Source organism: Elgaria multicarinata, chromosome 2 (genome assembly GCF_023053635.1).
Source record: "Elgaria multicarinata webbii isolate HBS135686 ecotype San Diego chromosome 2, rElgMul1.1.pri, whole genome shotgun sequence".
Classification (NCBI taxonomy): Eukaryota; Metazoa; Chordata; class Lepidosauria; order Squamata; family Anguidae; genus Elgaria; species Elgaria multicarinata.
Window position 1 is genome coordinate 128,401,144 of NC_086172.1, and position 26,397 is coordinate 128,427,540.

General features: G+C 42.5%; 2 protein-coding genes across 3 annotated transcripts in view; one reads left to right on the top strand and one right to left on the bottom strand.

Moving 5' to 3' along the window:
• Positions 1 to 6,596: 6,596 nt before the first annotated feature.
• Positions 6,597 to 12,342, bottom strand: LOC134393768 (myb-related transcription factor, partner of profilin-like). Its single transcript, XM_063118859.1, has 2 exons — positions 11,704 to 12,342; positions 6,597 to 8,107 (listed from the first exon to the last, which is right to left on the bottom strand). The coding sequence occupies exons 1-2, from the start codon at positions 12,152 to 12,154 to the stop codon at positions 7,458 to 7,460; spliced, it is 1,101 nt and encodes a 366-aa protein (XP_062974929.1). The 5' UTR covers positions 12,155 to 12,342; the 3' UTR covers positions 6,597 to 7,457.
• Positions 12,343 to 12,662: 320 nt separating this feature from the next.
• CDAN1 (codanin 1) overlaps positions 12,663 to 26,397 on the top strand; it is a 49,178-nt gene continuing 35,443 nt past the window's right edge. Inside the window, exons 1-8 of one of the 2 annotated variants that reach the window (XM_063117652.1) lie at positions 12,663 to 13,006; positions 18,121 to 18,797; positions 19,894 to 20,109; positions 21,234 to 21,427; positions 22,724 to 22,843; positions 23,904 to 23,982; positions 25,279 to 25,399; positions 26,065 to 26,174. In XM_063117652.1, coding sequence (XP_062973722.1) covers positions 12,911 to 13,006; positions 18,121 to 18,797; positions 19,894 to 20,109; positions 21,234 to 21,427; positions 22,724 to 22,843; positions 23,904 to 23,982; positions 25,279 to 25,399; positions 26,065 to 26,174 — 1,613 coding nt within the window. In that variant the 5' untranslated portion in view covers positions 12,663 to 12,910. The remainder of the gene's footprint in view (positions 13,007 to 18,120; positions 18,798 to 19,893; positions 20,110 to 21,233; positions 21,428 to 22,723; positions 22,844 to 23,903; positions 23,983 to 25,278; positions 25,400 to 26,064; positions 26,175 to 26,397) is intronic. The other variant, XM_063117653.1, reaches the window with a different exon arrangement.

The following is a 26,397-nucleotide window of genomic DNA, read 5'->3' on the forward strand; positions in this document are numbered from 1 at the left end:
TGTGATGTGCTGGAGTGCTGGGCTGAAGACAACAAAATGAAATTTAGTAGGGATAAATGCCAAGTTCTACACCTAGGAAAAAGAAAGCAAATGCAGTTACGAGATGGGGGGATACTTGGCTCAGCAATACTACAAGCGAGAAGGATCTTGGAATTGTAGATCACAAGCTGAATATTAGCCAACAGTGTGATGTGGCTGCAAAAAAGGCAAATGCTATTTTGGGATGCATTAATAGAAGTATAACTTCCAAATCGTGCATGGCACTGGTTCTCCTCTATTCAGCACTGTTAGGCCTTGAGTATTGTATCCAGTTCTGGGCACCACACTTCAAGAAGGATGCAGACAAGCTGGAGGGGGTTCAGAGGAGGGCAACAAGGATGATCAAGGGTCTGGAAACAAAGCCCTATGAGGAGAGAGTTGAAAGAACTGGGCATGTTTAGCCTTGAGAAGAGAAGACTGAAGGGAGACCTAATCGCACTCTTCAGTTACTTGAAAGTTTGTTACACAGAGGAGGGCCAGGATCTCTTCTTGATCATCCCAGAGTGCAGGACACAGACTAATGGGCTGAAGTTACAGGAAGCCAGGTTCTGGCTAGACAACAGGAAAAACATCCCGACTCAGAGTACAACAATGGAACCAATTACCTAGGGAGGTCGTGGGCTCTCCCACACTAGAGGCATTCAAGAGGCAGCTGCACAACCATCTATCAGGGATGCTTTAAGGTGGATTCCTGCACTGAGCAGGGGGTTGGACTTGATAGCCTTATAGGCCCCTTCCAATTCTACTATTGTATGATTCTATTCACCAGACAGGGAGGAGATTGGGTTTTTAAGAATCAACTTAGGGCTGTGTACTTTGAGCAAAGAGAAGTGGCCACAGATGCCTTTGCTGTACACTTGGGAATACCTGTTAACTGGAGAAGCAACGTGTGAGAGTGGCTTTGGAAATGAGGGGCTTTATCAAATCTGAAGCTCCACTGGGAAAGGAGCTGGAAGGTAGGAACTTGAAGCTTGAGGACTTGGAACTATGAGAAAATTGCAAATTAAACCCCAACCATTTCCAAATTAAGGAAAATTTCCTGTGTTTATGCAAAAAGACTCCATACTTTAGCTTAAGTAGTTGAGGATACAGGGAATAACTTCTGAAGGGTATTATGTCAAATGTAACTTTTGTGTAAGTTTTGAGTGTTGTGCAACAACTGAGACGCAGTGGTATTAGTGTGGTGGGCTTTCTGTTATTATTTCAATAATTTCTATCCTGCCTTTGTACACCAACGTGTCTTCAAGGCAGTTCACAATAACACTAAACTTCATGAAATACCAAAAGAGAAATACAGATTAAAAAAACCAATAAAAGCAGCAGTTACTTTTATATTCTGAACAATTGCATTAAATCAGCTAGGTGCCTTGTCTCTGTAATCTACAAGCATAAACCTTGCTCTGTGCTGTGAAAAAATTCCTAGATTGACAGATCTGAAAGGGATCTGACAATCATCTATACCGTGGCCACACCTGTAACATTGTAAACTCAGATCCCAATGATATAGGGCAGGATACAAATGTTTTAATAAATAAACTGCAACCCCACACACATTAAATTCCTTCTACATTGAATTCTATCAGCCAGATTGCAACAGTTGAGATCTGCCTCTGGAACCTGTCTGTTTGTAGTTTTAAAAAACCCTTCCTTGGGAAAAAATTAATAGAATTGGGAAGTACTTCAGTCTAGAAACATTTGCTCTCTTCACCAAAGATGTGCAAATTCTGCAAAGCATGAAATACACTGTGGCTACCATGTTTAGATGGGCTTACACTTTACAATAAAGTATAGAATCATGGATTTAGTTTTTAAAAGTTTTGGAGCAGAGCCAGGCTAAATTTCAAAGGGTTAACAATCAGCACCTGTCTTAAACAAATCAACATTGGTCCATCTCATGCTTAGCACTGATACCAGGTTTCAATAGAGCAATAAACATCACCTCTTTAATCTTTCTCCTTCGCAGGCTTCATTCAATTGCTAGCACAAACATTTTCCCTCAAGCTACTCTACCAATATGTTTTCCCCTTGTATGAAGGGCCCACAGTCCTTAAACCTTTTCAGGTCCTCGAATTTCACCAATGTGAAAAGAATGACATTCTAGACACTAGACTTTGTAAACAGCACCCTTAATTGCACACTGTCCCTTATCTCTAGCAGACAACACTTCACAAGATGTTGTTTCAGTCACTGTGTACGAATTCAGTAACACTGAAACAACACTTGTGAAGTCTCGGCTGCATGTTAACAAATGCTGGAGGTGGGAACGTCTGACCTGTGCCAGTTTAAAACTGGTGTTGATGCATACTGTCATTAGTGTCTCAAGCTGGCATTTTATGCTGAAGTCTTTCACATTTCAAATCAGTTTTATGCATTTTTTTTCTTTTTATAAACTGGATAGATGATTTCTAGTAGTTTATTGTGGTTTGGAGTGATCTATTCTGTATTTGACTACCTTTTTAAAGAGATATAAACCAGTGGCTTTCTGAACCCTTGTTTGCTACTGCTGGGAAGATTATTATTATTATTTATTTATTTATATAGCACCATTAATGTACATGGTGCTGTACAGAGTAAAACAATAAATAGCAAGACCCTGCCGCATAGGCTTACATTCTAATAAAATCATAATAAAACAATAAGGAGGGGAAGAGAATGCACCAAACAGGCAGTATAAAAGTCAGAACAATTCAAGTTTTAAAAGCTTTAGGAAAAAGAAAAGTTTTTAGCTGAGCTTTAAAAGCTGCGATTGAACTTGTAGTTCTCAAATGTTCTGGAAGAGTGTTCCAGGCGTAAGGGGCAGCCGAAGAAAATGGACGAAGCCGAGCAAGGGAAGTGGAGACCCTTGGGCAGGTGAGAAGCATGACATCAGAGGAGCGAAGAGCACAAGCGGGGCAATAGTGGGAGATGAGAGAGGAAAGATAGGAAGGAGCTAGACAGTGAAAAGCTTTGTAGGTCAACAGGAGAAGTTTATATTGGATTCTGAAGTGAATTGGAAGCCAATGAAGAGATTTCAGAAGTGGAGTAACATGGTCAGAGTGGCGAGCCAAGAAGATGATCTTAGCAGCAGAGTGGTGAACAGAAACCAACGGACTGATGTGAGAAGAAGGAAGGCCAGTGAGAAGAAGGTTGCAGTAGTCCAACCGAGAAATAACCAATGCATGAACAAGAGTCTTGGCAGAAGAGACAGACAAAAATGATCGAATCCTGGCAATATTATACAGGAAAAAACGACAGGATTTATCTACTGCCTCAATATGAGGAATAAAGGAGAGCGACGAATCAAATATAAAGCCAAGACTATGAGCTTCCTTGACTGGAGTAAGTGTAACATTATTGACAGTAAGAGAGAATGAGAGAGGAGGAGAAGGTTTAGGAGGAAAAACAAGCAATTCAGTCTTTGCCATATTAAGTTTCAACGACGATGAAGATATATATTCAATGGCAGAAAAGCCCTAAGGACAGGCTTAAAGTAAATTTAAACAAGGAGCTCCATCAGATAAGCATTTTATTGCACGCTCCTTACTGGGCACTCATGGATTTTCGCAGGTCCCCCTTACATCGTTGTCTGCCTCCCACGTGCCTCACACCTCTTCTAGCCTTTTTTGCGTAACAAAAACACACACTAGTAAGTCTGACTTACTTTTTTAGAGATGGAAGTTTCTGCTCTCTCCTGCTGTATGCAGGAGAAGCAGCGGGATCAAAACGGCCCACTGAATGGGCCATGTACACATTGTTTACTTCCTCTCTCAAAAGAGGAAGTAGTGAGGGACAAACACGTAGGCAGAGAAGCAACAGTAAGCCAAGGCAATTTCCCCACTCAAGGAAATGCAGAAGCAATTTCATCAGTCCTACTGGATGTGGTAGTAAAAGGAATTAACTTTATAAAGACCAGTTACTTTGCCATTAAAGATACAGTCCTATTCATGTTGGGCAGAAAATAGTCCTATAATTCCCAGCATGTCTCAGCATGTATATGATTGCATCCTTAATTTCTTAAATCTTCTACAAAAGATTGAGTTACACAGGGCCTTTTCAGGAAACATGTACTAAATGAGGATTTTCTGATTCTGTAATTACTCCTGTTTATTTAAAAGAAAACTGTCTTTAGGTCACCTCTTTCCCTCCACCTCCAGTATCTGTACCCAGACAAGGGATAGCTCCTCTAATTGAATGTGATACTGCATAACCCAAACAGAATGTTGGCTCTTTCACATCTTTTTTTCCGAAATAAAACCTTGTTGAAATGTACTTCTAAAACCACGGGACAACTATGATTTATAATAAAGTTCTTAAAGCTGCCACTGAACAGCACTTCCTTATTCCACCAGCGTCTGCATTGTAACTGAAGCGACAATGATTCCATTTGGATTGTCAGTATTTCCATTACAGCGCACTCTGTTACAAAACTAGCAACGCTGATGAATTTTGAAAATAATGGGCTCAAAATACAAATTGTCCTAGCTTGCAGTAGCTGTTTTAGACTGGCATTCCCCAACCTGATGCCATCTAGCTGTATTGGACCAGCTCCCAGAATCCCCCAGTTTTATGCTTTCATACCCCTTTCCGTAACTACTCATTATTATAGGTCAAGCTCTCTTGCCTTGAAATTCTTACTCCATTTGTTATTAAAATTGTGATATTACAACCACATACTCATTTTACTCCTGTATCATTGGCATTCATCAGTCTTTGTGTCCAAAACTCAAGGCTGATGTCAGTAGATATGCAGAACACTTTACTCTTCAATAAACTGTCCTTAATTGAAAATGACTGTTTTAAAATAAGCTTTACAGGAACCACACCTGTTAGAAGCCTGACTTCATCAGTAACATTTATTTTACACTGATAAAATATTATTGTGCCACCAGAGACATCCCACAAGAAAAAGTATAAGATGCTTGTAGCCTTCTATTATGCATCTGAAATACTTTTGGGGCGAGGCTACAATTACTGATGGTACATGTTCTAGATGGAAGCTCACACCTGTTCTGTATTAACAATATATGCTTATATGTATTCACCTAAAATTCAGAATGTTTCCCACTTAAAGTGGATTGCTCTCTGCTCCATTCAACTATAAATCAATTATAATTATATCGTATTTTCTAAAGGCGATGTTTATGATTCTGCTCCTTAAATCTCTCCTACCTTCCTTAGTTTTCCATGTAGTAAAAATTGCCAAATATAGAAACATTTCCCTTACAATCAGCATCCAACACAGAAGGTATTGAGACTATCCTTAATTCATTTAAGGAAAGTATTATTTGAAATTCTATGATATAGCTCCACATTTTCAAGCAGGACACTCAATGTATTCGTGTTGTGCATTCAAGGACCTCTATATAGCATTATTAGTAATTGCAAACATGCTATCTTCTCCCAGCTGTGAGAACTCCAAATTGTAGTCATAAAAGCCAAGAATACTGTGGATTGACTTGTATGCTATGGAATCTTGAAAAATAAGGTATTGATAAAATTAATGTTTTAATTTAATAATGTAAAATACATGCTATGTCATGTCCCTTTGCAACTCACACGTTTGAGCACCTCTGAAGATGTCAATGCAGTAAGATTGCAATGTCATGCTAAGCCACAGTTCAGCACTTCCTGCATAAGCCTCAGTTTTAGATACTCCCATCCTACCTTTTCTTCTCCTGGGCAGTTGTAAAAAGATTGGGAACATCCACTTCCACTGCTTAATGAACCAGGGTTCCTCATTATATACGAAGTGGGAACATTGGTTAGTTTAAGCTTACTGAGACATGGTTTACGATCCTGGCTATTTTCAACAAACCATACTTCTCCCAGCCTTTTCCAGTGTGATGTCCTTCAGATGTTTGGATGACAGCTTCCAGCACTCCGGACCATTTGGCCATGCTAGCTGTAGCTGATGAGAGTTGAAGTCCAAAACATCTGGACAGCACCACGTTGGGGAAGGCTGCTCTAAGCTAACCAGAGCTCCCAGTTCATGAATAATAAGGAACTAAGCCAGAAAGTAAATATTTCTCATCTTATGGCTGCATCAGAGGGGAGTGTGCTTTTTTCTCATTCATACCAGCCTTCCCCAATGTGGATCTCACCAGATGTTTTGGCCTATCATTTATTTTAGCCCCAGCATGGCTAATTGCAAGAGATGATGGGGAAGGCTGCACTGAACCAGTTTAGCATAGGGGTGGCCAAGTTGAAGGCCAAAAATCTGGAGGGCCACAACTCCCACCATCCCTCACTATGGACTGTGCTGGGTAGAGCTGATGGGACTTGTAGACCAAGGTACCTGGAGGGTCACAAGTTGACCATCCTTGGTTTAGCATTACATTCAAACCAGGACCCTACAGGAAGCTTCCTCAATCTGGTGCCCTCCAGATGTTTTGGGCTACATTTCGCAAGATTCCCAACCACTGGTCATGCAGGCTGGGGCTGATGGGAACTGAAGTTCAAAAGATCTGGAGCCTGTTGGGAAAGGCTGCCCCAGTGTTTTGCAATATGTATGTGTCAAACATACCCTTGCAGTGAGCCGATTCATTCAGATGACTTTCAAGAACATACAGCAACCATCATTTATTTGGGCAAATTTTCTTTAATTATGCAACAAAAGGCAGCCTCCCCACTACTGCATGTTTTCAGCAGTGCTTTTCTTTTCTTTTTTTGAGGGGTTAGGAAAGATGCATTTTGAAGAGCTGGACATGAGCAACAATGAAGAGAAGCTATCAAGTAAAAACTAGCACTTTGCTCATTGTCTCAGTACCCCAATTCATTCCCAGTCCTAGAGCAGATGAACTCCATATGCTCTCTTACAGTAGTAGTAATAGGAGCTTTAAAAAAAATCTAAGTACAATCAAGTACTCAATTTCTCACTAATCTGCACTTTGGATTGCTACAAAAATAAAAACAGTTTGTTTGACAGCTTCTGCATCAGATTCTAAGTACAGTTGTTGCTATCTTTTCATACTGCTTTATTTTAAAAGACCGAATTAATACCAGGAAGATCTAGAGTCAACTTCTCTCTCTTCCCTTCCATAAGGAAAGAAAGTGGGGGAAACACAATGCAAGAGGCATCAACCAACTCCAGAAGCTACTGGGTACTAACGCTGTAATCTATATACTCTTGCTTGGGAGTGAATCCCACTGAATACAGTAGGACTTACTTCTGAGTAAACATAGATAGGGCTGGGCTCTAAAAGTTGTATTTAACACATTTCTTTACTGCTCTTCACCAGAATTGGTTCCAGAGCAGTTTGTAGTTAGTGTTATGCCGCCTATGAGGCAAGGTTTCTGCAGGTGGGAGTGGTGGAGATCTTTCATATTTAGCATTATAGGAGCTCAGCCAGACAAAACTGCTCCAATCTGATGCAATTATTGGAGCAAGGTGCAGAACAGCTCCTCTCAAATGCCACAGTTGCCTGGCGTGTATTCAAGTCTTACACATCTGCAAAACAGAAATAGTAACAGCCATTTGGATGTTCCTTCTTAATGGGTCGGTGTGGGGGCCTGGGAAATTCTGAAGGGCCTGCCTCTTGTGACATAGAGCTGGAGCTGCAGCTGCTGCTTCTGCTGCTACTTCCAGCCACCGGTACCCTGACTCTATCCTCAACCAGTGGAGACCCAGGGCTCAGGTACCCTGCGGTGGTCTGAGTAGTGACAGTAGCAAAGGTGGCTGGGCCAGCATTGTTTTTCACATAGACATTTTTGATAGCCACTAATGTATGCGCCATGACGCTAAGGCTGTTGTTGAGATCTTGCATGCCTTGCTGCAGCAGCCGAAGATTATGGTTGATACTATCAAAGCCAGACTGGATGACGTGCAGCTGGTTCTGCTGGATCTGCAATAGATCCTCTTCTGAAATTTCACTGGGGTCTGTCTGGGGTTGAGTTTTTGTTTTGGCTTTTACTTTTCCACAGGGCCCTCCATTTTGTATCCCCAAAAAAGGTAGTTGCTCTTGGCTAGGAGGAACTACAGCCATGTCCTCCGAGCTTTCTTCTGGTTCCACTACTTTCACTACTATCTCTTCTTTTAGATTTATCTTCTCCACGCATGGTTGATGGGATGGGCCAGGATCATCTGTAAAACCTACGAAGGAAATGGAGGGAAGAGGAGAGAAAAGGTTAGATTCCACTACCTTTGTGGGTTCAACTTTCAGCTACTAGCCCAGGTATTACAGACATGTAAAATGCTGCCTAGATTTCTCTAGACTACAGAGTTTTTACTGAGTTTTCTCTCCTTCCATTGTAGTTTTAGGTTCAACTGGAAAGTAAAACACACATGTAACATGTCCACATGTCAAGATCAATCTCGAACTGAAGGCTGAAAAAAGGAGAGCCTCTTTTTTAAAATTTTTAGGGTTTTTTTAAAGTTACACAAACAAAAGAGTAAAGAGAAAACAAAGAATGGAGAATGTCATTTCAAACTTCTCTTCCTCCATCTATATCCAAGAAATGTGACAATATTTACAGGGCACAAGATCAGAAATTAGGAGAATACCTTAAAGCAGCTTTGGTATACTAAAGCTGCCATAAGACCTTGTTTGTATTATTGGTATACACTAGGTCAGGAACCTATTCACTACTGAAAATTGTGTCTGTATGTCTCATGTTGCAAACTTTTAATGAAGGGCAAGTCTTAGTGATCTAACAACATTAAATGTAGGGGCAGCTTTTTTAGCACAGCATCCATGCCAATATGGTATAGAAATATGTGTATGACATGGACTGGAAAGATATTAGTTCAGTTTGGATAGCACAATGTGTGCTACCTTAAGCTGTTTGGAGGAAGGGTAGGGTGCAAATATGAAAAATAGATATAATAAGACACATGGCACCTATTATCGCAGGGTCATCGAACGCTGACGGGAAGATGGAGGGAAAAATGCTCCCATTATTATGGCTTATTACATTTACTAAATACCTTTCTCAAAACAAAACAAAACAAAAGACTCAAGGCAATTTACAGCAAAATTAAAACATACAAAATTTAATAAAGCTAAAAACAATTATCAATAATTGGGGAACTGCTGCGAACATTTCAAATTTTGAACTGAAGTAGAAAATCAAGTACATGGGACATCTGTGCAGACATGCCCTTAGAAGATCTGAGTCAATATCAATTACCTAGCAATTAACATTTGTAGAAAGGGGTGGGGTGGGGGTAAAGAGAGGAATACAACAAGAAGCTTGTGTCTGGAATAGAAAGTTGCCAAGACAGCTGATAAACAGGTAAGCATTTTAACACTGTTTCTAACATTCTCACAGTAGACCACATGCCTCATTCTGAGCAGTTGGCTATTTTCACGACTGATGCACAAATTACTGCTTGAGTTTCATACTCTTGGAAAGTATAATGTCAAGTTTATTTCTGCTATAGTTGAGACTGAATTACAGTTGGCTTGCTTTCACCTTCTACTCCAAATTCTATGCCTGTCAAAATGTGGGCAGGGCTGCAGTTCAGTGGTGGAGCACACACAAGAGGCCCCCAGCATCTCCAGGCAGGGCTTGGAAAGAGCCTTTTCTGAGACCTGGAAGAGAGCTGCTGCCAGTCACTGGGCCAGCTTGCATGGCATGACAGCCCATTTTGGGTGGATTTACCTACGAGGAACTGTGGCGCATGTTGGCCACCATTATAAATATCCAAGCCCTGGCCAGGCTTGTCATGTCCTCTGAATCCAGGTGGGTGGGGGTTATTTCAGGGTTAAACAGCACTCATATAACCCTAAAACAGACTATGGCTTATGCAAGGGCTGTTTAACCCTGAAATAATCCCCGTTGCCTAGGTTTGGACAACACAAGTCACAGTAACTCCAATTTGCAAATAATGGTGGACAGCACATGATGCATAACTCCAAGGGTTAATTAACCCATGGTGGGCTGTTATGTACTCCAAACTAGGTCACTGTCTGAACTAGATGGTCCAATAGTCTGACTTGGTGTAAGTTTCCTTTTTCTTGACACAAATGACTCATTTCGGGCCGGTATAAAAACTGTAACAGGACAGGACAGAATGGGCCCTTGATTTATTTTTTAAAAGACTGCCAAAAACAACAGCATGTGATAGAGACCTTGGAGAATGATATTTTAGGGCTGAAACCCTAGCAATATATTATTATTAACCCCATAATGCCCAGAACCCATCCAGAACAAAACAGACTGGCTTGAAACCCAACTTCTAAGTGAGGCAAACCAATGAAATCCCCCAGTCACATGTCTAGAAAGAAGTGATGTAATAAGCCATGAAATGTCCATAGAAAACATGTTTCAATAAAAGTTTGTAAAAATGGCCCAGAACACCACTTCCAAGTGAGCCAAATCAACCAAATTCATCAGTCACACATAACTGGATAGGAGGTAGGGATGCCAGAAGCCATGAAACCTCCACATAAACCATATTCTGGTATGTTCCTGACAATAAATGGTATCTAGGGGAAATGGCCTGGAACATCAACAGCTGAGTGAGACAAAACAACCAAATTCACCATGTACACATGACTTGATGGGAGCGATATAAACACCTACAAACATCCATAGAAACCACTCTCTGGTATCTGTTCCAGGCAACAGTTTATATTCCTCAATGCAATATGCAGTCCGGAATGCCAATTTCCCAACTAGTCAAATCAAAGAATACCCGCAATTATCAGCCACAAAACATCCTCAGAAACCACATTCCAGTATCTGTTGCAGGTAATAAACCGTATCCTGGAAAAATGGTCTGGAACGGCAGTTTCCCAGGTCAGGAAACCAACCAAATTTCTACATTGGACTAGACTGAAAATTATTTATGATTTTAAATAAAGTTGTTCTGGGCAATAGGCAATTGAGGAGGTCATAATGCCAATTTCCCATGCATTCTTGACATGAAAATGCTGTAATGACATGCTATATTGAATCAAATGGGAAGTGGGGGGAGGGGGAACAGCCTGAAATAGGAAGTTGAGGTTCTAGGCCATTTTCCAGATTATGGACTATTATCAGATGGGTACTGAAACATGGTTTCTGTGGAAGTTTCAAAGCATCTTCCATCATTCCCACCTAGTAATGTATGACTGGTGATTCTGAGCATTATGGGGTTAATAATACACATTTCAAGGGTTTCAGCCCTAAAATATTGTTCTCCAAACTCTCTAACTTATGCCATTGTTTTTGACAAATGTTTAGCTTCCCATCTAAATCAAACTCCATTCCAGCTTTTACGCTGTCCCCTCGTTTCAGCATAAGGACGCTCCTCCAGTCCCTTGTGAAAGCAGCCCTTCAACAGAAGGGCCCGCTCCACGATGTTCCGACCCTAAGGCAAGTTTGCGTTACTTTTAAGAGCGTCACGCTGCAGGTCATGGGGTTTGCCTCTTACCCAAAGGGGATCCTGAAGATCAGTAAGTAGCTTCAAGAAAAACGCGTGGGCAGTTACGGGATGCCACAGAATAATGTGCCAAGAGGAAGGGAAAGAGCGATCTCTCACCCTGCTCCAGAGTTTTGTAGGGCGAAGAGGGCCAATCACGTCAAATGTCCGCTGTGTGTAACGGAGCCCACCACAACCGCGGATTTGTGCTTGGCAGAGAGACAGGAAGGATGGCAGCAGCGAGGAGGGAGGCGACTGCCCACTATCTCAGCCCCACAGAGGAGAAAGAGGCAGGCTGGATGGATGGATGGTCGCCCGCCCGCCCCCTCGTTCTAACTCACCGATCTCCGGCACGGAAGAGGCTCCCGGCAAGTCCAGCGTGTCGATGCCCCCGACGATGGGCAGAGTCTCGTTGGCAGCGGGGAGTCCGGAAGCGTAGGATCGGAGGTGGTCGGGCGGCGAGATCTCCTCGCTAGCCATGAGGAGGCCGAGCGAGCCGGGCTGCGGGACGGGCCCGCCGGGGCCTTGGGTGATGCGGCAGAGCTTGCTCCGGTCGCGGCGCTTCAGGTCCCGCCAGCGCTTCTTGAGGTCCTCCACCTCGCGGGGACAGGCGGCCACCGGGTTCACTTTGTGCCGGATCAGCTCCCAGACTTTGCGCTTCTGGCCCGGGGAGGCCCGGCCAGGCCCCGCCGCGAACAGCACCTGCTCGTGCTTCAGCACCTGCTCGATCAGCACCTCCGTCTCCGCCTCGTTGAAATTGGCTTTGCGCCGCTTGGGCGAGTCGTCCGCCATCCTGAGCGCCCAACGGGTCCCGGCCCGGGAGCCAGAGAATAGGGAGGCTGCGCCCGCTTATTGTGCCGCCGCCGCTGCACCCGCCGGCTCTAGGCCAAACCCCGGGCCCTGCTCGGGAAGCAAATACCGCGCATGAGAGGAAAAGACGCGCAAACCCCCGGCGCAGGCGCCCCGCTTATTGACATGGGAGGCGGGGCGGGGGAGGAAATGCTTCCACTGCGGCTCCTCCTCGGAGCCCGCCCTGCCTTACCTTGCGCCAATCCCCTGCCCCTGAAGCGCTGGCGCCTCCCAATGGGAAGCCTGGCCGGGAAGCGGCCCCGACTCCGCCACTCGCCCGCGCGCTCTACTCCACGCCCCTTTCCCGGAGTCCGGGCATTCTGGCCCCGCCCCGCGGTATCTTTGGGCCGCTGCAGCGCGCGCGCTTCTTGTGCTCCCTGGGTGGTGCTGAAGCCCGCCTTCCCCCGAGGAGGAGGGAGGAGGCGAGCGAGCGAGCGAGCGAGCGCGCCCCTCTCCTCTCTCGCCCCGCCGCCGCACCCGGCGTGTTAAGTGTCTGTCTGGGCCGGTCCTCTCCCACGTGCTGCGCTCTAACCCGGAGTTAGAAGGGGATTAGAACCCGCCTCCTCCTGCTTTTTGGGTGCTTTTCTTTTCAGGGAGTCTTTGGGTCCGCAGCGAGGGTGGCGTTCTTCTTGCGCGCGCCTGCCCGAAGGCTCAGCGGGAGCAGCGGCGGGGGCAGCGCAAGCCAGCAGGAGGAGGGGGATGGCGGCTGTGTTGGAGCTGTTGCTGAAGGACGTGGTGGCGGCCAGCGCTGTGGTGCGGTGGCTGGAGCCGAGCCAGAGCCCCTGCCCCGTCGAGGTAAACACGCGCAGCCGCCAGGGCGAGCTTTGAAATAGTTACTCGCTGCGTCTGCAGCACGGGCGGGAAGTTTGCGGGCAACGAAGTGGCGCCCTGTTTTCCAAAGCCCTCGGCGCTGAAGGGGCGGCGGGAGAGAGAGAACCCCCCCCTCCTCCCTGCCCTGGCGACAGAAGCCTGAGGAAGGTTGCAGCCCTTGGGCCTGCACTGTGTAGGGTTCTTGAGCGTTCAGAGGCGGGCAGCGTTTCATGAGTCAAAGCTGCATCAAGCCCTTGGCATTTCTCTGAACTCCAAAGCCTCGTCCCCACCCCCGTTTGCCCGCCCCAGCCTTAATAACAGCTGGCGGAACGGATACGGCAAGAATGAAACCGTTTCGATTCTCTGAAATAACCTCTACTAAGTTCAGTGCAACTTACTTATGAGTACGTATGCCTAGGGAGCTTCAGCAAAAAACACCTTTATCACCTCTTCTGCAGACGTATGAATGGCTGTACTTTATAATAACTTCTGTAGCAGTTTTGGGTGTACAGTTTGGATGTATTCTGTGGTGAGTTGTGCAGGAAGGCAGATTTAGGCTTGCTTTGCTTGTCAAATCCTTGCTTGTCAGTCTTTCTAGGCTGGCCCAAGGTCTTTTGCTGCCTGGGGCAAAGCAGCAAATATTACCTGCCCCCTTCCAAGACAGGGTGCATAATACCCAAGGTCAGTCAAGTTATTTTGATGGCTGAGGCAGCAAATTCCACAAGCACCTTTGCCCCTCCCTGGCAGCAAAAAATTAACAGTTTGTTGCCCTTTCATGATATGTGAGGCAGCTGTTTTACTCTGCCTAATGATAGAGCCAGCCCTGAAGACACCATCAAAGATGTTACTGATTGTGGTCCAGACTTAACATGGCTCTGCCTAAAGCAGCAGCGTCTACGGTGGGATTCCAGTCTCTTTTTCTTATAGGCAGGGAGGCATACTTCTTTCTTCTTTCCATGTGTGAAAATATATAAGGCTGGACTGCTTAAAAGAGCTGTATACTTCCTGAGCTAAACAAATAGCAACAGGTCATCTCCTGCACTAGCTGAAAGGGGTATGTATACATATGTGTTCAAAACACAAAGCTCCTTGTTTGTGAACAGGGGTCATGGGAATTCTCTGGTATGGTAAGGATATTTATTTATTTAAGGATTTTTATGCCGCCATTCAGCCAAAAAAGGCTCTCACGGCGGCTTACAAAAGTATTTCTTGACAGTCGCTGCCACAGGCTTACAATCTAAAAGACATGAAACAAAAGGAAAGGGGATTGGGAGGGAGGAGGAGGAGGAGGGGAAAAGGAAAGCAAATTCAGGCACTACAAACTTAGTTGGAAAGTTCAGCAGTTACAGTTGACAGCAGGAGGGAGGGGGCTCTCAGCTGGAGCTGGACCCAGGATATGTAAGTTTAATGTGCAATATTGCCACCTCTTGTTAGTGCAAAAGGGGTCGGTGTGTCATATAGTTGGGGATTAGTCTGAAGAGATAACTAGTTGGATGAGTATTAAGCAAGTCAATATCTCTGTCATTTCACCAGTTTCGAGAGGATGGAAAGTAAGTTGGACTGTTCTCATAAATAGTATTTAAATATATTTTTGTATTTTTTATTTAAACTGGAGAGCCAGTGTGGTAGTGGTTAGAGTGTCAGATTGAGAATCGGGAGTTCCGGGTTCTACTCCATACTCGGCCATAGAAGCTCACTGGGTAACTTCAGACTCTCAGCCAAATCTGCCTCACAGGTTTGCTGTTGAGAGGATAAGATGGAGAGGAGGAGGTTTATATTCACCACCACGGTTTCCTTAAGGAGGAAAAGAAGGCGGGATATAAATGTAATAAATAAATAAACTGACAATTCTTGCTGCCTGATCATGATTTGAAAATGGTTCTCTTCTGTTTTCTGTATCCTCCTGTCTTGGGTCAGTTAATAATACATTCCACATGCCAGAGTGAAGATGCCAATTGTCAGCCAATAGTTGCTAGAGAAAGTTAAATATGGTTAGTTGAAACAAGTCAGCTTTGTAAACTATGCTTTGCAGCTTGCTTGTTTCAACAAACCAGTTAAGATTGACCATAGTTTGTCCAAGTTTTGAAGATGTGACAAGCTGTGGTTAACCTAAAATAGAAGCAAAAGCTTCTGAACTCATAACCAAGCTGGAGGGAGGGTGAGCATCTAAGCCCAATGCTCACCATGGGTTAGTTTTGCATCTGCTGATGGGCAAATTCATAATTTGCTCACTGAGTTACAAATTTTAAGTGCAGACAAAAATAAATTTAAACTTGCAGTAATACAAGGTAAGTACAAGCAGCCCAGCGTTTTAAAAAAACATTTTCTTCTTTAAAGACAGAAGCATCTCCAAGAGGCCAGGAAGCATGGCTATATGGGGGCAGTCATCATCCCCCACCACTTTCAGCCTCTGGAAACTGTTATATGATCACATAGCACTGTTTCCAGGAATGATTCTGGCTCTGTATTGAAAGCATGTGGCAGGAGTTATGCTTCCTAGCCTGTTAAAGAGACTTGCCTTTAAAGAAGTTAAAATAAAGAAGTTGTTAAAGTTGCAGGTTGAGTGCAGAAAGCATAAATTAACTCTGATTGAATTACAACAAAACTGAAGTTTGTTGGAAATAAATTGGGGCTCGTTACTGATTCAAGAGTGATGAGCATGTCAGATTTGACTTACACATCAATCTCAAATTTCAGAGGCATCGTTAGTTACCTCTTAGAGCATCATCACACGGAGAAAATTGCGTTGGCTTACTGTCGCTTCTTTGCCTGCGTGTTTGTCCCTCATTACTTCCTCTTTTGAAAGACGAAGTCAACAATGTGCATGTGGCCCGTTCAGTGGGCTGTTTTGGTCCCACGGCTTCTGCACGCAGCAGGAGATAGCGGCAATTTCTGTCTTTATTTTAAGTCAGACTTACTGTTGTGTTTTTTTATGGCGCAAAGAAGGCTAGAAGGGGCGGGAGACAGACGATGTCATGAGAAGGAGCTGTAAAAATCTGTGAGTGCCCAGTAACAAGTGTTCGATAAACTGCTTGTCTGATGGAGCTGTTAATGAAACCAGTACTTTTTTTGTTGCTGCTTTTGTCGTTGTTTCAGTACTAAAGTAATGATGCCAAGGAACACTAGAGGGCAATGTATCTCTTGCTGTAGTTTCCCTCTAACATTATGAAAAGTACTACATTAGAGTTGAATTGTAGATTTAAAGGTGCAGTCTTATTCCTTAGCACACATATTAGGCATATGTCCCACTGAATTCAGTGCTACTTACCATATCAGTGCTATTTTCTATGCCTAAAAGGTTTTCCTCAAAGCAGTTCTTGCATAAGAACATAAGAAGAGCCCTGATGCTGGATCAGACCAAGGGTCCATCTAGTCCAGCACTCCGTTCACACAGTGGCCGACCAGCCATCGGACAGGGATGAACAAGCAGCAACAGCACCCTCCCACCCATGTTCCGCAGCAACTGGTGCACACGGGCTTACTGCCTCGGATACTGGAGACAGCACACAACCATCAGGGCTAGTAGCCATTGTTAGCCTTCGCCTCTAGGAATTTACACAACCCCCTTTTAAAGCCATCCAAATTGGTGGCCATCGCAACATCTTGTGGTAGTGAGTTCTATAATTTAACTATGTGCTGTGTGAAGAAATACTTCCTTTTCTTTGTCCTGGACCTCCCACCAATCAGCTTCATGGGATGACCCCGGGTTCTAGTATTTTGAGAGAGGGAGAAAAATGTCTCCCTTTCCACATTTTCCACACCATGCACAATTGTGTACACCTCTATCCTCTCTCCCTTTAGCCTCCTTTTTTCCAATCTAAACAATCACAGTTGATGTGACCTTCCCTCATAGGGGGAGATGCTCCAGCCCCTTGACACTCTCAAAGAATTCTAATAGATTAGTGAGACAGGACTTGCCTTTGCGGAAGCCATGTTGATTCTTCTTCAGCAGGACCTGCCCTTCTATATGCTTACTAATTTTGTCTTTAATAATGGTTTCAACCAATTTACCTGGAACAGATATTAAGCTAACCAGCCTGTAATTTCCTGGCCTTCTCAGTGGCTGCTCCGGTGCTCTGGAATTCTCTTCCTAGGGAAGCTAGACAGGCTCCCTCTTTGATGTGCTTTTGGAGGCAGTCAAAAACTTCCTTGTCCTGGCAGGCCTTTGGCGAATAATCTGGACTTTGGTCTATGCCTAGGACTTTTAAAATTGTCATGCATTTTAAAAGTTTGTTTTAATATTGGAACATATTTAATATATTTGTAACTTTTTAACATTTCTATTTATAGGTTTTAACAGTATATGTTTTAATTTTGTTGGGGGTGACCATATGAAAAGAAGGACAGGGCTCCTGTATCTTTAACAGTTGTATTGAAAAGGGAATTTCTGCAGGTGTCATTTGTATATGTGGAGAACATGGTGAAGTTTCCTCTTCATCACAACAGTTAAAGCTGCAGGAGCCCTGCCCTCTTTTAAATCTGGTCACTCTAGTATAGCTATTATTATTATTATTATTATTATTTATTTATATAGCACCATCAGTGTACATGGTGCTGTACAGAGTAAAACAGTAAATAGCAAGACCCTGCCGCATAGGCTTACAATCTAATAAATACAATCTAATACAATCTATAGCTCTTGCAGCTTTAACTGTTCTGATGAAGAGGGAATTTCACCAGATCCTCCATATATACAAATGACACTTGTTGAAATTCCCTTTTCTATGCAACTGTTAAAGATACAGGAGCCCTGTCCTCCTTTTCATATGGTCACCCTAATTTTGAAACACCTTGAGGCCCAGCATTGGGCAAAAGGCAGGATACAAATAAATATAATAAATAAAATACATAAATAATAAATCAGGTAAGAGAAAAATAATGTGTTTTTTTAATAAAGTGGTGTGGGGTTTTAGTTTTAGATCACTTGAATATTCTGTCTTTTGAAATTGGTTCATTTTGATTTAAATGTTTATAACTGGGCTTTTTAGCCAGTCTCATTCTTATAAAAATAGTGAAATGTCAGTCTCTGCATACCTCTAGTTAAAAATAATTCAGTCTGAGCGTGTTGTGATATGTTTTGTTTTGTGTGTTTTGTTCAGGAAACCCAAGTCCACCCCAAGCTAGCCCTCCTTAATTCACTTCAGAAAGACTTTGTGCCTTTTTTACTGAATTACTTAAGGGAACAAACCAGTCGGATATTGACTAATGGACCATCTACCCCTGCTAAAACTCCAAATGCCAAACTCCTTGGGATTTCTGCTAGGAACCAAAGAACAGGTCCTGAAAGGAGGTCTCCCAGTGTAACGGGGTCCAGTAGCAGTCGAGGGCTGCTTTTTTGTGATGCAACCCCTACCAGCTTGCATAGCTTTAATACCAGTATTTCTACTTCGGTATCACATGGATCTTCTGCCTTCAATGAGTCAAGTGTACTTGGTTCCTTCAGTGATCTCAGCACCAGCCCAAGTCTTGGTTCAAGTCCCATTTTTTCTCGCAATGAGAGACGCTCTACTCAAAAAACAAATCTGGGGAGTTTTCTTGTTGCTGCCCCAGTGAGGCGAGGCAGAAGGAAAGGTAACAGTTCTGCAACTGGTTCTGGCCGGCCGGTGGCACAAGACCTAGGAAGAAACTTGAACGATGAAGTGAAGCATGATGGTTCCTCGTTGGTTTCATCAAGGCAGAGGAAAGTGAGTCCTGTCTGTATGAGTTCTCCACCTGACCAGCTTAACCTAAATGACTTGGAGGAGTTTCCACCCATGAGTACTGCTGGAATGATAAAGTAAGTCTTGGAGTGAGGCTTTATTAATTTCCTCTGGTAATTTTACAGCTTTGAATTAAGGATGAACAAGTGTTTTGAAAATAGTGCTGCTAAGAATCCCCAGATTCTGCCGCATCTGCCTTGTAGGATGGCTGGAGAGGGTGGCACTGACCTAATGACCGGTTGATTAGCAGGACATGCTTCTCTCCACACCACATCCATGGTGCTGAGTCCTTCTCACTTCCTGGCGTCTGATTGCCAGCATTTTAAAATCACATTCTGCTTCTCCCTTACCTTTACATTCTTAAGCTAGGGTCTCCAACATGGGGCCTATTGCTGGCAGTGTGCCTGCAGACACCTCTCTTGGTACCTGCCAGGCTCCTTGCCCCTCCTGATTTTTATTTTATTAAGGTTTTATTATTTTTTAACCTGGGAAGCTGACATGCTGCTGAGCAAAGTGCTGCCTTTCAGCACCATCATTATTTGGGTTCAAAAGAGCATTTTTGCATTTTGGAATTTCGAATCCATCTCTCCCGTGTACTTAAGTTCTTTGTCAAGGCACTTTTCTGAGAAATGAATGTTTTGTGACCAGTCCATGCCTACTATAGTAGCCGTTTCATGAGAGCACCCATAACACACTTTTGAAATTTCAAGTGTCCCCCCACACCAAGAAGGTTTGGGGACTCTTTCTCTTAAGCTTTGCTCCAAGTGAGCATGCTTGATATAAGCTCAGTTTAATAACCTGAAGACAGAACTCTGACAAAGAGGCTTCTATGATAGCTCAGTATCTCAGACAAAGGCTAGAAAAGGTTCAGAGGCTGACAGGCATCAGCTTGTGAATACCTTTTTTTTTTTTTTTTAGAAATCTTGGTTGGTAAACAAAATTATTTCTTAATAAATCTACATGCTCTGTATTTTAATTTGTCACCTCATTAATGTATGTGTGGCCACAGTAAATGTCCCCAAATGTTATCCGCAAGTAGTGCATGTGTGCTTGATATAGAGGTATAACTTACTGTTTTGGTTTTACCCTTGATCTGGTTTTATTTATTTATTTATTTATTTATTTATTGCATTACTATACTGCCCAATACCCGAAGCTGTCTTTGCATTTCAGCAAAATCAAACCATCAAGAAGAATCAACCCTACTCCAGTGAGTACTGAACGAATGCTCTCCAAGCCCAAGATATGTTTCACGTCCACACCTGTTGGCCAGTCTCAAACCTTTCAGCCTGGAAGAAGTCCTGAGGGCCTTCCTACCTCTCCAGAAGTGAACCTAACCTCCATTCCAGGAAGCCTTCAGGAGGAAAGAGAGATGCTGAAGAAAGAACGGTACATTGTGAAATTTGGGATGGGGTGCTCAGCAGAGGGACACATCTATCATGGGTCAGGAATGTTGTTTGAGATATCGTCTTAAAGCAGGGATGGGGAACGTCTTTCAGCCCAGGGGAAGGTCAATTTCAGAGATGCTCTTGGAGGCCACATTCTGTGCTGGTGGGCGTGGCCAAAGGCAAAAGGGGTGGAGCTAAATTTGCAAAAAGTACCAGTATATTGTTGCTTAAAGTTCTTAATGCAAATAGCTAAGCCTTAGAAGAGGAATATTAACTTTTTAGAAAGAACTGCACAAAGGCCAGGAAACTGGCAAATGTTAGTGGGTGGGGTCAGGGGAAGGGGACCTGGCCCTCTGGGGAAACCTGGAACTCCTGGATCTGAGGTTCCCCACCCCTGTGAAGTAGAACTGAATAGTTTCTAGGGGTTGTAATGTGAAAGTTAAAAATGGCTGTTTCTTGTATTATGTTCCACCTTGATGTGATTCACAAGTTCAAAAAACCCATGCTAAAGCCAAAAGACAGTATTAGTATCACTTGTGAAAGTGACCTTATAACCTTGCAAGTAACTGTATTAAGATTAGAATTTGGTCTTTAATGTTGAAGAATGTTGATATAGTTGTAATATTATTTATTTATTTATTTATTACATTTCTATACCGCCCAATAGCCGGAGCTCTCTGGGCGGTTCACAAAAATTAAAAACATTCATAATATAAAACAACAGTATAAAACCATAATATAAAATACAATAAAAAAGCTCAACCAGATAAAAACAGCAGCAATGCAAAATTACAAATTTAAAGCACCATGTTAAAATGTATTTATAGATTGTTAAAATGTTGGGAGAATAAAAAGGTCTTCACCTGGCGTCTAAAAGCATATAATGTAGGTGCCAAGCGAACCTCCTTAGGGAGCTCATTCCACAGCCGGGGTGCCACAGCAGAGAATATGTCGAAAATGCAGTAGAAAATGGCATTAAAGGGCACCTGTTTTATTAAGTAATATGTGTTTCTCGGAAGAAATTGCATTTTCAACTACTTGATAAATGTTTGAAGAACATCATTGATCAATATGATGGAGCAGTGAAACTTTTAGGTTCTCAGTTCTGTTGTTGTTTAATTACAGGTCCAAGTTGTTGCATCACGCATCTTCCCCAACAGGGTTGTCTTTGGATTCTAGCACATCCATCAAACCTAATGTTGGTTGGAATGAAAGTCTCCTTGCTGAAAACCATTTGGTAACCTCTGCAGATATCAGCAAGGTTTCCTGCAGGGAACAGCTGGAACAGCTGGCTCAGCTTTATTCATTTTGCATAGCAGGTAAGAGATGGAAGAAGGTGACCCTTAGCACTTTGCATTCATATTGATTTGGGTGGATGCTAAGAATGGCAGCCTCTAAAAAAAAGTTTTGAAACTGAAATTTTAGTAATGGAGAAATTTTAGAAATAGATTTTGGTACCCTAATTGCACAACTACACTCCTAATTTAAAAGCCTAATAGTGCAATCCTATGCATGTTTAGAAAAAAAAACCCTAAAACTTCTAGCACTCTCCAACCAGCAGTGTAGGACTTTTTTCTGTCTAAACACAAAGGCCCCGTTCAGAACACACCTTAAACCACAGCTTTAACCAGGGTGGTTAAGCCAGAAAGCCTTATTCACTGTGGTTAAAGTTGTGGTTTAAGGTGTCTTCACAGCCCGGCTTTCTGGTTTAACCACCATGGTTAAAGCCATGGTTTGAGGTGTCTTATGAATGGAGCCATAGGACTCCAGGAAAGGTACTGGGCTCTCTGAATTACAAAATAGTAATAGTAGCAGTGTTAATTCAGAATTATATATGTACCAAGAGAATCCAAATTTTGCACAAATTCTCTCAATCAGCCTTCCCCTCCAAATGCTTTTAACTACAACTCCCAGCATTCCTAACCATTGTCCATACTGCTTGAGGCTGATGGGAGCTGAAAACCAAAATATCTGGAGGGCATCAGATTGGGGGAGACTGTCTTAAAGTAACAAAGTGACTTTATATCTGTAAAGAGTGCTAAAAATAAGTATTGCTTCTTTTTCAATTTTTCAAAAATGTCCAGTTCCCTCTTGAAAAAAAAACTAGGAAAAAATGCACTATTCCCCCCACCCCCACCCCCACCCCCACCCCAGTGGGCTCAAAATTTCCAGGAATTTTATATCTCCAGCCTAGGATCTTGTTAACTCCCTCTCTCCTGCCCAATGGACTGCTGTGGGAGGGACAGATTGCTTTTCCTAGATTTTCATATAGCCAATCCCTATTTTAGTCAATTCTAAAACACTGAATAACAACTTTAATGTATTGGAGATTTTAAAAGGAAAGAAATGAACAATGTATTTCTTTTAGAAAACGCAAAAAACAATCCTTTGTCTTTAACTGAACTCAGTGCTGATCTCCAGATTAGGCAAAACGTCTTTGAGGTTAATTTTTAATTGCAGATAATTTTATCTGTCTTTTAAGATGTAGTTTATATAGTCCACTTTTAAAAGTGTATACCTCCCCTGAGCTCAGGATGATAGGATTAAAAATAGTTAAATGAATAAATCAAAGGCTCTTTTGAATGATTAGCTCTGTTCCTTTACTTTCTTTGCAGAAAACCTGGTGCCAAATATCTTCTTGGAGTTTTTCTTTGTGTTGCAGTTGTTAACAGCTAAGGGAACTTCCTTTGCAGAAGATAGAGAGAGTGATCTGGATTTCAGTGAAGAGTATAAAGGTCAGAAGTTGCATTGGATAAGGATCTTTGGCTGTTAAATATGATGTAGATTTAACCTATGTTAAACAAAGTTAGATGAGTTTTAAAAGCTTGTATTTCACTTATAGTATATCAGTTGTATGCTTTTGAAACCCAATGAACATTAACACATTGGCTGCTTTGGACACTCAAATCTTGGCTTAGTCTTGGCTTAATAAGTTAGGATATGTAAGAATTTGTGCATTGATGCTCAGCCCCTTTGCACCCACTTTGTAGGGAAACCAGGAAATTGCAGTTAGCCCCAGCTGATGTCTGAACTAGCAAAGGATGGTTAATGGCTATAAACAAGCCAGGATTCAGAAACCAACTTTAAACCATGGCTTCATATCCTGGTTTGTTTAGGATGTAATGGGATTTGATCATTTGAATTGGGACATTAGAAACTTCATGGCAATATATATATGTATGTACAGATTTCTGTGATACCCTTAAGAAAGTTGTATATCTATACATTTGGAACCTTTTGATAATATTTGATACTGTTGCCAGGTATACTAACTGCTGAAGGTATTTCTAAAAACAAATTTACATAGGATATATGTGTAGCTTATATCCATCAGTGGAAATTAATGTCTATTCATGTAAACTTGAACTATCTAAAAAGCCCAAGTGAAATTTGGGCTTTAAATAAGAAATAATGTCAATTTGGCACCAGCAGTTTACATTTGCTTAGGGCAAAAATTAAAAGACCTTTTAATTTTGTCTTTCCTTATGATATAGAGTTCAAAAACAGGATAAATTGGGAGTAATCCACCTTGTGTTGGGCCTTCCTTAGGTATGTGAGACAACTGAGCAGTGCTGGAAGTAGGGATGCTTCGAGTTATTTCTGACCAGTGATCTGCCTGTGTTCTTTGGGATGTTCTTACAGAGAATCAATTCTTCTCTGCAGAGATTACCTACTGCTTTCTGTCTAATCCGCCCAGAGAGTTTCGGCTATGGAGTGGTATATAAATGTAACAAATAAATAAACAAATAAATAATCGCTTATCTTTTAAAAAAACCTATTATATTTTGCTTACAGATGGAGTAGAAAGGCAGCACTTCTGCAGTGTACACAACTGTGTTTATTTTGCTGTGCAGGTCTTGGATTATCAGTTTGAGTAAGTGGAATGGTTTGGGGTGTGTTTATAAATGTACATATACTTGCACCTTCAAATGCTTGCTTTATTGCAGTCAGTTTATGGGCTGACTGGGTTTAATTAGGACTAAATTGGATGCAACTCTATATGTCAGGAATAGGCAACACCCAGGCCACATACAGCCCCCACCCAGTTTTAAGTGCGGTCCTGGCCGCTTTTACCCTCTGTGGCATTTGTTGTGATGGAGAGGACAGCAGCAAAGTAAACCACAATGGTAGCCTTAAATGGCCGAATTTAGTTTCAGAACGAGGTACACACCTTGCTTAAAAGTTAAATTGCTCCTTTTCAGCCACTACCAGTGATTGCTTTACTGCTGTTGCTGCTGCTGAAGAAGTTTGTCGTTAAGCCCTCAAAGCTGCCCACCCCTGCTTATAGATTGAATAGCTTGCCTCACATTGAAAAAGAGAAAGAAGAAGAAAAAACCCTATAAAGTTTGCTAAGGAAACAGTTAGGAAGTGATTAAGAGAATAGTGAGACCTATCCCAGGCGGAGGCATGGAAAGACTTGGGTGGGAGGAGCCACAGAGTCCAGGATCAAGGCAAAAGGCCTGGCCACATGTCCTTTGCATGTCCTGAGTGATGGGAGGAGTTAAACCATGATGAATGTCTCCTGTGCACCGAATCGGAATGGAACTTCACAATACGTACCCAACTTTCCAATCTGTTAAAACAACAACCCAGTATGGTACAATACAGATAAGGCAATACTAAAACTATTCTTGGAAAGCAATGGTAAGCATATTGGATGTGTCACAAATCAAGGAAAGCTTGTGTGAAAAATGTTTTGAACAAGTGATGGAAACTCAAAATTGATGGTGCCTGCTAAATACTAGTTGGTAGAGGGGGCTATAAGCTTGGTGCAGCCAGACTAAATGTCCTGTCTTTAATAGACACAAAGGCCTAATTTACACCAAGCAGGATATTGTACTATGAAAGCAGTATATAAAAGGCAGGAGCCATGCTACTGCTATATAGTGGTATTGAAGGGCACTGACAACTGTTGGGGCCCATTGACGCATGCCATATACCGCTCTCATACTGCTGTGCCCTGCTTGGTGTAGATTAGGCCAAAGTGAACAGTGTAGTACTGTTACTTAAACTTCCATAGCTGAACAAAGTGTCCGGACAGGGATCTATTGAGCTGGTTCCTCAAGTAGGCTGGTCACAGAGACCAATAAAATATCCAACTAAATCTGGATTTGATTTTTCAGTTAATACAGTATTGTGACCCTATTCCTTGTTGCTATTGTCTTGGCAGGATTGTATCTCATTTAGAGAAAGGGACGCTGAAGCTTTTGGCTGAGAATGACAGGATTGCATCCTTTTCCCCTGGCTTGCATGAGAGGCTTATGGCAGCCTATGAAAACAGCGCAGCAAAGGTAAAAACTAAGTAGCTACTGGAAGAATTGTATAAAATCATGGTCTTTCCAATGCTTATTGGGAATTGAAACCATTGTTTTCTTAAGATCCTAGGCACTATTTATGTTGCCTACACCTGGGGTGGGCAGAAGGTAGAACTTCAGATGTTTTGGGCTTCAATTCCCAGCATTCCTGACCATTGAGCATGCTGGCAGGAGCTTATGGGAGTTGAAGTCCAAAACATCTGGAGATCTACTTTCTGTCCACCCTTTGGCCTACAGTATCCATCCTGTTCTAGAAACAGAGATTATTTTTTTGGACATCTCTTTGGAGTGTGCATAAAAAACTTCATGTGTAGCCAGAAATGACAGCTGTATTAGTTTAATTGAAGAGTGAGTTCTGTAACTGTATCAGCGTGTTAAGCAAGACTAAGAAATATTGAGGTCGATGAATATTTTGTGGGATAGAAAAAGTTGACTTTGTGAGAACTGAGTAGTCACTACATGTTACATCGTTAAAGCCAACTGGAAATTAAGCTCTAGCAACCAAGATAAGAGTGCAGAAGAAAAAACAAGCTGTAATTCCAGCCTCTGGATTTCTTTGTGTGTATGTGTGCTTTTGATGGACTGCATGTTAAATCAGGAGAATTATATTATGCTTATACATTACTTTGTATATTTAACAGGTTTCCCTGTTGCTGCCTTCATGTGTGCAGTCAGTTTCCTTTCAGCCAGAAACTGACAATCGATCTAACTTTTCCAGTGATAAGGCATTTCATATTTTTAAGAAACAAAGGTAAGTAGTCTCATGGGATGTTATTGTGATGCGTGATTCAACATTTGCTTTAGTTTGCTAAAGATGCAGCAGAAAATGGGAGTGCAGTTATCACCTGTTTTCCATCGCTTATGAAGCTTGGAATACTTGTCTGAACCAGGCCTATGGGTTTGGAAAACATAACTACACTCCCATTTTCTGCAGCAATTCTTGGTAACAAGAATTGGGCCCGCGTATTCTTCCC

Bases quoted from the DNA above. Each gene is read 5' to 3' on its own strand.
- LOC134393768 (XM_063118859.1), bottom strand. From the start codon at position 12,154: ATGGCGGACGACTCGCCCAAGCGGCGCAAAGCCAATTTCAACGAGGCG. The intron at 8,108-11,703 runs GTGAGTTAGAAC...TTTCCTTCGTAG, and splicing joins CTCTTCCGTGCCGGAGATCG to GTTTTACAGATGATCCTGGC.